The 12,235-nt window shown below is 38.3% G+C and overlaps 2 protein-coding genes across 2 annotated transcripts; one reads left to right on the top strand and one right to left on the bottom strand.

The window, feature by feature from the left end:
* The first annotated feature begins 319 nt into the window (after positions 1-319).
* tescb (tescalcin b) lies at positions 320-4,602 on the top strand. Its single transcript, XM_083930213.1, has 8 exons — positions 320-595; positions 1,589-1,658; positions 1,890-1,970; positions 2,086-2,225; positions 2,315-2,376; positions 2,764-2,871; positions 2,951-2,998; positions 4,047-4,602. Exons 1-8 carry the CDS (start codon positions 532-534, stop codon positions 4,122-4,124), a joined length of 651 nt encoding a protein of 216 aa, XP_083786339.1. The 5' UTR covers positions 320-531; the 3' UTR covers positions 4,125-4,602.
* Positions 4,603-7,235: 2,633 nt separating this feature from the next.
* m17 (IL-6 subfamily cytokine M17) lies at positions 7,236-8,542 on the bottom strand (the record flags this gene model as incomplete). Its single annotated transcript, XM_083930137.1, has 3 exons — positions 8,468-8,542; positions 7,868-8,016; positions 7,236-7,700 (listed from the first exon to the last, which is right to left on the bottom strand). The coding sequence occupies exons 1-3, from the start codon at positions 8,520-8,522 to the stop codon at positions 7,236-7,238; spliced, it is 669 nt and encodes a 222-aa protein (XP_083786263.1). The 5' UTR covers positions 8,523-8,542.
* Between the last annotated feature and the right edge of the window lie 3,693 nt (positions 8,543-12,235).

Below are 12,235 nucleotides of genomic sequence, written 5' to 3'. Positions count from 1 at the left end.
TATGTAGGCTTTATTAAAACAGGCAGATGCACCTGTGGAACTATCAGGCTTAAATGGATTAGTGAGTCAAATATATGTGAATATCTTGCAGTCATTTAAGCCTGCCCATGTATTCATGTTTACTGTGCCATCTGAGAACTACTTGTGTAGCTTCATACCCTCCATCACCCCTGCGTGCTACAAAAACACAGCCAATGGCCGCAGCCTCTGAATAAATAAAAAAGTGTGGCTTAATAATTTAAAGTGCAGCCTGTTGTCCCTGTGTGTGTGTCGTCATCACGACGGTAGCTGCGGAAGTAACCGCGCTGTTTGCAGAGGATGAGCGTGAGACCTGCCCGGCGACCGCGCAGGGAAAACAAGTGTGTGAGCTCCGGGGTCTGTCTGTCACACAAACACTGAGGTGGAGACGCGTGATTCGGAGGCATGATGACCCACTGAGATCCGACTCAATTACAACAGTCTGCGGCTCATTTCTGACTTGTCTCGCTGGTCCTGTTCAAACCGACCCGGTGGAAGATCTCCCTTCGAGGTATGGGTGCGCTACAGTCCTCACCTGGCCAACCAGAATACGTTGATTTGGCGGAAAAGACTGGCTGTGAGTAGTCATTACTGTTGTTTACATTTCTGATATAAATAAATGAGCTCACTGCACCGGAAATATGATTTTAATCCACTTTATTTTGTGTCCAGTTTTTTTCTTAAAGGGGAAATCCAACAGTTTGAACGTTACAGTTAAAGAGATGATCATTATTTGCCTTTAGTGTATAATTAAATGCACACACCCAGCATCTCAAACCGGTCCGTGAGGTGCAAGTAGGCCCGGTTATGAATAATTTACATTGCAAGTTAATGGAAGTATACCTTTACCCATTTACCACAGGGAGGTGTAGTTAATAATAGATCAGACACTGTATGAAAACTATGAAAAAACAATTTAATAGAAGAGGATAGATGCTGCACAGGGGTTTTTAAAGTCTGTGTGAGACTGCAGGCCTCTTTGAAAAAGGCTGCCCCCTCACATCCCCTTTTTTACCTGGATGTCTTTAAGATCATGATTATGTTGTTTGATCCCATAAGCACAACAGTTGAGCCATAACTTCTGACATATGGTCTGTCGTATTTATTAGTTTCTGACTCAGGGGAAAGTGGGAAAGAGTAAAATTCAGGGTAACTAGTGCATTAGTACTTTGATAACTAATGCAATATTATGTCACTTCCATTCACTGAATCCCCTGAAACTGTTTGGAGACCCGCTGGGGAGACCCACCCCCAACTTTAATATCATTTCATATGCAACAATATAGCCTACTTAAACTCACCTGTGGTGTCATGTGTGCGGTAGCTGCAGGTGACATACAACAGTGTTTTACATATATCCAAATATGCTGCCTTGAAAGCCTCCAGTGAAACATGTGAGGGATTAAAGAGCAGTTTCCATCAGATTCTCAACCAACAAGATGATTAATGTCTAAGAGGTTCGGAGAGTTTTATGTCTACTTTACATCTCACTGTTTTTTGGAGGCATTTCCTGTCTGCTATTTATGCAAGCGCAAGAATGAACTTCAGATTGCCTCTTTTCTGTTTCCAGTTTCATTTGAGCAGATCGGAGTCCTACACAAAAGATTCAAGCAGCTGAGCCACAATGAAGAAACGTTGCTGTAAGTTTTAAGCACTTCATGGTGTAATGGGAATTTTTCCACGACAGTTTCCTTTGTTATCATTTGATTTCTTTCTGTTCTTTAAGCAAATTGGCTTGGCAGCTCCCCAGCTTTCTTTGGAAGTGGAAACCGTTTCTTTATAAGCGGAAACCCGCCTAACAGGCTTCATTTTAACGGTTTACAATATGTGCCTCAATATGGCACTCCTTAAAATCTTCTTTACACCCTCAGGAGAGATCACTTCAATGAAATACCAGATCTAGCATGCAATCCAATCCGTTCGCAGATCATAGAGGCTTTCTTTGACAGAAGGTACATGGTTTGAAAGTGGCCTGAACTAGTAATATATGGATTCAAGATTCAAGAACATGCTTCATGTTATCATAAAGACTGCACAACTTGTAATCTCATTTTTTTATTTCTTTAGAAACTTTCGTCAGAATGGCGAGGGGACTGTTGAGGAGATCGGCTTTGAGGAGTTCCTGGTGGTCATGTCCCATTTCAGGCCCCCGTCACTGAGCATGATGGAGGAACAGCGCGAGGGCATCAGGAGGGAGAAGCTGCGATGTGCGTCTCAAAAAACAAAATCACACAGTTGACGTTAGATGTTGCTGACACGCAGCTGTTGAACCGATAGTTGTGTTTTCCCTCTGCAGTTTTATTCAACATGCATGACACGGACAACGATGGGACGATAACCCTTGAGGAGTACAGACACGTAAGCCTGTGCTCACCTTTGTTGACAAAAGTGCAGCATGCTCACAGAGTTTTTATAAACTAAAAATTACAACTATGCCTACACACAGTCTGAAGAAATCATCATGAGGTTATCATGGGGGTTTTTACCGTTATCTGTGTCTGTTTTAGCAGCATCATTTGAACATTTTCACCAGACTTTTGAAGGTGATTTCTCCAAGGTAGAAGGAAGTTCTCTGACACACGCTTGTTTATTTATCTCCACTCCAACACTCAGCTGCTTTCCTGCAACACAATTGGTAGCCAATGAGGGATAAGAGGAGGCATTTCCTTCCCTTAAGATGCTTTCAGATCAAAGATTTGAGTCTTTTAGGAGCCATTGTAGTAACATTGTTTCACGTCTGTCCAGGTGGTGGAGGAGCTGTTGTCGCTCAGTGAGACACTGGAAAAGGACACAGCCAAAAGCATTGCTGATGCAGCCATGTTGGAGGTGGCCAGTATTTCAATGGGTCACATGGTATGTGAGCTGTAGTATAGCTCAAGATAACATTAAGTTGATTTATGGTTTGTCTGTAACTTAATTTTTTCACACGCAGGAACCTGATGAATTCTATGAGGGCATCACATTTGAGCATTTCCTCAAGGTTGGTGCACAGTATACACACTATGATATATTTGCTGACGCTACTTTCTTAGTTAATTACCATACTTTGAAAGTGTATTTAAAGTGGCAATCCTTAAGATTTCAGTTCTGGTTGATTTGAGGGTTTTTTTGCACTCCTGGTTCCGTTGTCTCAAAGTCGAGGTTTTTTTACTTAGTTTTTGGTTAGATGCCTTTAAATAAGGTCTGTGGTTAACACAGGCTTAAGAGATAGTAACGTTTGTTCTACAAGATGAAATACATCAGTCAATACCACAGCTTGTACATGTCTTTAAAAAGGTATTTACTAACAAGTGACTAAATGAGACTACAAATGTTATCAAGCCGTACCAGCGAAATCACTTAGAAGCTAGATGGTGGTGTCATTTATTGATAGCCTCACATTAGCACTTTACTTCGGGTGACTGCATTTAAACTTCAAAAATAATTTGTGAAGATTATCATGCTAATCCAAATATGTAAGTATCATAAACGTTTGCTCGCCACAGAGCTTATTTCTGCTTCAATCCAAAATCTGATGGGAAAATCTCATTGAATTTTTGTCGCGGGAAGCCAGGGCGATGCTAACCGCCAGGTCAGGCTTCAAGAATCCCTGCAGCACTCTATGATAGCAGTGAATGTCAAGCTCACTGACAAATACACTGCATTTAATGATAACAGTCAAGTCACATTTCACCAGTTAAATGCTAAAAGCTGCAGCAGTAGAAAATGTTGGGTTTGCATTAGCAGTAAGTGAATATAGCATTGTTGGGGAGTGTCACCGCAGACACTCAAAATAATGCATATAGACATTGCAATGCATTCATCAGTGGGCCATAGGCTCAGTCCCACTGTGTTACCTTACTTGATGATACTGACTCAACAGACATACATCTAAATTAAAATCTTCAACATTGCCACTTTAAAAATTGGTTTCTCATTTTTAATTACTGCACTCAAATAAAGAGTCAACCTTACCATCTCCAAGCATGGTGACATTATAAGAAATATACATTTAAACAACATAAAACTATTTCTTTTCTTTTTTTTAGTTGCTGAATGGCTTTGAGCTTGAATCAAGAATGAACATTCGCTTTTCGAAAATGGACGCAACAACCTTGTGTAAGTGAGGTGGCTACATTTAACTATGCAGTGACTGAAGATGCATAACTATGGTTTTACTGTCTGTTTGTTGCTTGGGTTCAATAATATGCCTTACTGATGTTTGAATAACTATGCAAATCCAATGAAAACCTGTATACTGCAGATGTAGTAGAAGTAGTTTATTTGATTATAAAGCAATAATATGAGATCATCACTCAAATACCAATGAGCCCGTTAGTTGAACTCAGCAATAATCAAATATCCATGTCTGGAGTAGCAGACAGTATGGCTCTATGCACGCAAATATTGATGCTTGATGCATTAACACTGTTAATGCCATAAATCTATAAATCTTAATAATCAGGGATATAAAGATTTGTCTTGGAATACACCTAGATGTGTCTGATAATAGCAATACAATCATTTGAAATGCCTTTGATTCATATCATAGATATGCCACTTGGTGCATGCTCTGCACACTATATTTGCACAATAAAACTCCCATGAAACAGATCTGACTTCAGTTCATGATGTGTATTTCTGATAAGAAGGAAATGGGAGTGATGGCATGCAAGATTAAATGCTTAAAGGCAGTATCTCATCACTCCCTATTTAAGGAGGACTGACTCATTCACCAAAGAAAGATCATTTTAACTTTTTTAAAAACACACATGATAATAAGTCATAGATATATTTTAGTATAGTTTGTGTATTTAAAGTATCATAAAATCTTGAGAGACTGTCAGGGTTGACGGTGAATAGGTTTGTCTGACTACACTTAAAACTGCAAACCCTCTGTATTCAACTTGTATTACATGCAAATACAGTATACACAAGAACAACGAAGAGCAAAAATGTTGAGCTAAAGTAAATTTAAGCTGCCAGTTCTTGTTTTAACAGCTAATATCAGTCAACTCTAATATTTTGGTGTGACTTTTGTGTTGTAATAGCAACAGCATCACAAACAGTGACTCATATTAGCCTCTTTAAAAAAGCTTCAAATACTTTGTAGGAAAGTGAGGTGAAAAAGAAAAAAACAATATGAAAGCAATGTAAGAATACTGTAAATGCAAGTGGATTAAAAAATAGTAAGCCAGTTGGTATAGTGGTTACAGACATTACTATACTGGCCGGGAACCTTTGTTGTCATCTCCCACTCTTTCTCCCCATCTTTCCCATGAAGCTCATATGACTGTCACTATCAAAAGGAAAGCTTTGACAATACCCGTTTACTATGCCCCTTTTTGTTGGCTCTTGGTGTTACTGCCCAGACACATATTATATATTTGTGTTGTCTGTTGGATGTCTACTAACACCTTTTTTAAAAACAATTTAAAAATCCTGTGAATGCCAAGTGAAAGACTTTCTAGAATGTCCAAAGATACCCATCAGCACTCCTTATGCACTTCAGTCATCAGTGTATTCAGTGAAGGGTGTATACCGCCCTCCACAGGTCAAAACATGTAAAGCATGTTAGGTGATAATAAACCTGATCCATTAAAGATTTTACTACTTCATTTCTATACTAGTTTGTCTTTTAGGAGGTGCTTCGGATAATAAAAATGCATAATGCAGTGCTTTTCAACATCGTCATTGTTTTGCAGGTGCTCTTAAATTGAAGAATTAGCTTTTACAGACCATTACAGTCCGTCTCATTGTGTCATAGGCTTTTACTTTGTAAAGCTGTCCATATTTTGACATCAAATATGACATATGGCACACACAGATTGATTTCTAATTATCTACTTGTGTTCACTTGTGGGCAGTGACATTTTGGATTGTTGATGCAAATGCTACAGGATCAATTGCTTAACGGCAGGTTAATACTTATTTCCATAGTATGAAAACCCCTGAAACTATTTACTTAACTATTTATTTATGTACAGTAATCTCGCATATTCTTGTTGCATGTCCTTCCTGTGTGTGCAGTGTTTTACAGGGACCTCCTGTGACAAGTCTGAGGTCAAAGTATGCATTTTCGAAAATATCTTCTGGGGTGGTCTAGTAAAGCATTAGGTGGGTAGTGAAAATAAATGAATAATGTAGACTAAATCATGACTTTTGTCCTGAGGTACCCTCTGTGTTTGCTCTTTAAGTAAGGCAGAGTTATAACAGGGAACTTGATTCATGACCCAGAGTAATTCCCTCATCTACTTCCAGTTTCCTGAGAGCTTGTGATCTGAGGAAAGTTTAGTTAAGCATAGTTAAGCATTACTTCATTCTAACAATATTTGGGATCTAAGTTATATAAATATATGTATATAGATAGATATACAGTAGATGACAAGTTTGCATGCAGTGTCTGTTCTATTCAAAAGGGGGTTTTCTGCAGAAGTTGACTTCTCTTTTGTTTTCCCCCATCCCTTCCTTCGCACACTTGCGTCTCCATCTATATGAGGATGCAAGTGTGCAAACAACACATACAGTTATCTGACCCACACACACCCACACCTTGTGACTGGCCAGACAGCCCGCCAGTTTCATGAAATCTTTCCTATCCGACACTGCCTTGTGTTGAACACATGCGTCATTCTGAGCTGATATCACACAGTCAGCGTCTCAGCAGCTTCCTGATTTTCTTTTAACCCCTTTTGATGGACTTATTCTGTGCCAACACTTATTATACTTATACTTTTACACTTTTTGCACAGAAAGTCATTGTAAAAAGTGTAAAAACATATATATAATTACTCAAATTGAGTTCAGTGAATAAGGACACAGATGTACAGCATGAACAATAATAATAATAATAATTGTATAATGTGTCTTTCCCATCTTGCTGAATTATTGATGCAACCACACTAAGAAATAAGGAAGAGCATAAGGACCTGCACCTGCAAAGTATCTTTTAATAATCATACAGCAAATAAGTTTACATCCACAAAGTAGACCCTTACATAACATATTAGACAATTTAAATATACATAACTTGCAAAGAGATACTTTCACACTCTTGATCTTTTAACAGCATTCTTCTCATCAGAAACAAGAAAATAAATATTAAATACCATAAATAGGCTTCATCACACTGATGTACCAGCCACCTTCATACTCATTTATCTTTTAAAGTCTTTATCAACGCAGTCAGTGTCAGAGTTTATGAGAACTGACTGTCTAAGGCCAGCCTTAGGTCACCCTCAAAAGAACATGTTTATTTGTATCCTCCTTCTGCACACTTTGCTTTTTAGTGTCCTCAGTTCTCGAGAAACATTTGAAAGCAACTCCTTGTAGGTCTTCAGGACCACACAGCCGTAGACCTTCTGCTGGAACACGTTCTGAGGTGGAGGTAGTGTTGTCGGCCCTCCTGCTGGCTCTGGTAAAGGCAGGTTTGGGAAGAGGCCCTGATAGAAGCTGTTCATCAGAGCAGCCAGGCCCCTGCTGCGAGAAGTCACGCGTTTGAGCTCGGTCAGCAGCGGACTCTCAGGTGACTGCAAGTCTGTCTGCTGCTCGTACACCCGGTTGAAATGTGGGAAGAAGTCTTGGAGGTGTTTGTAGATGCTAGCTATCCTCTCTGAGGGCTCCAGGCCAGAGATGTTGGGGTCAGGGACGTTGTTAACTGACACCTTGCAGAAAAGCTCTGACATTTCTCCTTGTGAAGTTTTCTGCAACAACAACAACACAAAAGAGATCAGAATCTAATTAAGCCACACATCTTGAATAGTCACCATATATATATATATATATATAAGTAAAAGGATGGAGCACTGAACAAGCAGATGCAGATATAACACAGCAAAATAAGATACAGCACTTTTATGTCTGTACTCACATATGTTTTGATTAGGTCGACAGATTCCTTCTGTATAAGTCTGGTTAACTTCAAAGTCTGCTGCAGAGAATTCCCACACTGCTGGTTTCTGCTTGCTGCCACAGTTCTTGTTGAATCAACAGCCATAACCAGCAGGAGAGAGAGTAATGCTGCGGAGAAAGGAATCGGTCAGTTAAGGTTATCCTACATCCCCGTGTGGTGAGGGGAACTTCATTTTAAAAAGCCACAAGGAGTGGTAAAAATAGACTTTTCACTTCAGCAAGTAAAAAAAAGACACTAAAAAAATCTGCTATATAATCAGTTCAGACATCTTATAGGAGCATATACTGCAGTTAGAGCATGTTTAGATGGCAACAAACATGGTCAGTTTCTTAAAAATATATTGACCAGATTATCCAAACTGTTTAAAAGCTCATTTATTTCATGGAAAGAGTGTTAAAAAAAACTGTGAAGCAGTAAAGTTGAATCTGAAACTTGACTTAGTTTCACAACAGCTGTAAGCAACTGAAAATAACCACAATACTGCACAATGGCAAGAAAATGTGGCAGTTGTTTTTTATATCTATATTTGAATAGAAAAGTAGATGTAATCAAACTTACTTGTTGCTGGTTCCATAAACTGTTGAAAATGCATACTCTTTACATGACCATTCATTCTCCACTCGGTGTCACAGGCAAATTGCACGGACTCCTCATAATCACACTCCTTTAAAACTTTTTTAAAAGACAGAAACCACACATTTGTCACAGGAGGAAATGACGTGCACTTTGTGAGGCAACCAAATTTCCCAGAATGTCCTTCTTTTTTTCAGATGTGCATTTTTTTTCTCTCTTTCCTTTATATTAACCAAGTGGGCATTGCCCCAACATGCCTGGGCACAAAGCAGGCATGTCATGTCTAATTAGACCGATTATTATATGTGTGACCATATAGTGTAGAGGATTTTTAATAGTACTTCTGTTTTATTTGGGCATGGAAAAATTTGCTAGAAATGTGATATATTTAAATCCAATGAGGAACATTAAGCTGCTGAATTTAGAAAATCATGTCAGGAAAATAATTTAACCGTAACCCTCAGGACTGAGGTCAGCACCATTTGACACAGTTCAGTGACATGCTTTTTGTTTTCTTTTTAACCGCCCCTGAGAGAGTGTGGGTGTGTGAAGGTGACAAATTTGTGCACTGTGGGTAAAAGTGGTCACTTTTACTCTTTTTCACACCTGCTAAGTTGCACCATGATGTTTGTTATGCACTTTCTACATAATAAGAGCAAATGTACCCTGAGAAACATCTAAAGTTACTTAAATTTAAGTAAAATGTATGCTCTTTAAGAAAACCATACTGTAACAAACTAATACCAGGAATTGATTTCTGTGGTTTCCTCCCATGGCTTCACTAGCTTAAGTATGCTGGGTTCAGCATTTTTCATATTAACTGTTTGAATCACCTTCTCCTGATTTGAGATTTTCTGCTGAATTTTGTCATAACTGTTAAATGCTGCTCCTTGGACCATGCGTGTCTTTTCGTAGCAATATTTTCAAGTAGGCATTTGCGCAGGAAGCTGGCAATGTAACAGGAAATGCATTTCTCAATCAGAAACTTTTACAAGTGCGTAAAGGGGAGGGTCTGCTTAGATGAAGTAGGCAATATGTCAGTGTCATCACACCACAAGTTCAAGCTCCTGACTGCTCAGGCTTGCGCTCACGTTATCAGAGGATGATTTCATTGTGACACATTATGGTGTTGCATCTTCCAGTGGTTTGTTTAGAGGAGATGTGAGGAGGAACCAGGAGGATGATGTCAACTATTAGAATGACACAAACCTGGTTTTTCATGTCTTTTCTAATCTCATCTTCAACACCACCGCCACTAACTTCTAGAAATGGTCACTTCCACTCAGTGACGTCCTGTGATGTGTATAGCCATCTGTCTGCATCATGGGGTTAATGAGAGGTCAGACTGCAGCTCACTGAGAGCCAGCCTAATCTTCAAGTTTTGTGTTTTCTTTATGGTAACAATATCTTTGTTTCAAGCACCTACACTAGATGCTGCATTGCTGTCAAACCACTGACTACTTGAGAAAAGACAGGGGGAACTCGACGCACCACAACATTGTCAGCACTACTGCAGGTAAAGGCTAACCACTCTACTGCCACCCTTGGGGCTTTCCACTTGCCCCAGGGAATAGAGGTGGTTGTGGTGAGGCAGGCAACGGCTGCAGATGTCGACAATTCAAGGAAACTACAGTCGGATTCCTGCCAGCATATACAATAAAAAATAAAAAAGCCCCTTATCAACACCCTTAAATCAAGTTTACCACGAAATGTAAGGTAGCCAAAACACTGGACGTTCTACAGTGTTACTTCCCTCTCACCTCCTTTTCCCATTTCAAAGTTCTGGTTTTCACATGTTGTCCTCAACCTGCATGTTTGTTTGTAGATTCACAGTAAATTGCAATAAACAGCATTTGATATTATGTAGGTCACAGAGGTCACAGCACACCGACTAAAAGCAAAAGTACAAGGAAATTCAACCACAAACATTTAAAAAAGCATTTTCATAAGATGCAGCATGTTGATTGAGACTCCTTTTTCTTTTTCAACAGAATCTCTTTTATTTTGTCTTTGAACTGCACAGGAAATGGTGAATAAGGTTGTTTAGGAAAGTCCCCATTTATTCTAACTAAATACATCTTTCTAGTAACTTAAAATTCACACAAATTTTAAGATTCATAACCGATCCGAAGCTCTCAGGCAAACCTTATTCAAGCATCCCAATAGCACTTTTTTATGGAACCATTTGTTCACAAGGCTTCAGTTATATGTGACCAGACAAAAGGCCTTACTGCATATGAGAAACTTTTTCATCAAATTTTCAGAAAGTTTGTGAAAATGTAAAAGGCTGAAAAATCTAGAGGAGCCATTCAACTTCAGAAAACACTCTGGTCAAACATAACAAATTCAGAATTTTAGGTTTTCACGCTTAAAACAAGAGCGTTTAACTTCTATTGCCAGCAGAAATTGGATGTCATTATACTGTATTCCTCTATTTAAAATACTTTGTTAGTTCAGGGGACATCTTCCACCTTTCAGCCCTGTGAGGAACATGACCAAACATAACACAAATTGTGGCTCTGAAATGAAAAGAAAGAAAAACAAAACAGGTAAAAAAAAAAATAATTAAAAACAAATACCTGCCAAACATAGCAGGGTTGCATTCAAGACCACCATTAAACAACGTTTCAAAAACTGACCCGTGATAAAATAGTATTTATTTTTTCATACATATACTTCATTTTTAGAGGGTTTCACTGCATGGGGTACTCTCAATATGTCATGAGTGTTTGAAAAAACTTAGTAGTGTTTTGACTCAGAGGGGGTTTCAAAATGCTTCACATTTACATTTTGTAAAAATCAATCATCTCTCCAAGACAAAAAACTACAAGGCTAAAGGTGGTATTAGAAATTAAGCACCAAACAATTATCTTTCCATTCAGTAGAAATGGAAACATTGTGCAACCTGTTCAATGACCATAATGAACATGGCAAAAAATATGTAAATCTGATTATTAGACACTAATTACTCAAATGCAGTCTGGATCCACATGTTGTGTTTGCTTTTGTAGAACCGTATAAGAAGTCTGTGGTTCCATCCACCAGCATTTATACAATCTGAGAGTCTAGTGATTTGACTTAGCAATATATTGAGCTATTGTATGACCATATCTCTATATTATAAAACAAAAACGAAGCAAAATCTTTATCGTTAAGCTCTGTTATCAGTAATAGACCAGTGTCTCTGTATGTTCTAGCTATATTCTCATGTACAAATATTCATATCAAAAGTTATACAGCACAATTCTCACCATTTTCCTTTACAAGAACTTTGATTAGTGAACATTAAATGATTCACAAGTTTAGATGAAACCAAAACAAAATGGTGCCGGCCTCCATAAATAAAATATAGATATAACAAACACGGAACTAAAATCTGCTTCAGGCACAACTTAAATAAAGGCATTTGTGAAATTATCATATCAAATATGGCGCTTATGTCCAGTATCCATAGGCTTAAAACAAAAACAAAAAAAATGCTTTTATTTACAAACAGCTAAAATCTCTGACAGATTCATGCTTCACTTCACAACCTGAATTTGTCCTTAAAGTGCATGCAATAATAAGCAGTTTTACCAAGTGGGATCTTGAAGTGTGATAAGATAAACGTGTTGATCAAGCTAATGCCAATTGATCCTACATATCAAAGAAAAGAAAAGGTAAGAACTGTTGCCTAGAAAAGTGAGGGACCACAGTATACTGTATGCATAAGCACAATATGGAAGTATGACCATTCAAAATAAAAAAATAAAA

The sequence above is a fragment of the Echiichthys vipera genome (genome assembly GCF_963691815.1).
Source record: "Echiichthys vipera genome assembly, chromosome: 16".
Classification (NCBI taxonomy): Eukaryota; Metazoa; Chordata; class Actinopteri; order Perciformes; family Trachinidae; genus Echiichthys; species Echiichthys vipera.
The sequence above is the reverse complement of the archived record's forward strand: the minus strand, read 5'-3'. Positions and strand labels throughout refer to the sequence as shown.

Excerpts from the sequence above, each read along its gene's own strand:
- tescb (XM_083930213.1), top strand. The coding sequence starts at position 532 with ATGGGTGCGCTACAGTCCTCACCTGGCCAACCAGAATACGTTGATTTG. Across the intron at positions 596-1,588 it reads TTTGGCGGAAAAGACTGGCT|TTTCATTTGAGCAGATCGGA; the intron begins GTGAGTAGTCAT and ends TTCTGTTTCCAG. Across the intron at positions 1,659-1,889 it reads CACAATGAAGAAACGTTGCT|GAGAGATCACTTCAATGAAA; the intron begins GTAAGTTTTAAG and ends TTACACCCTCAG.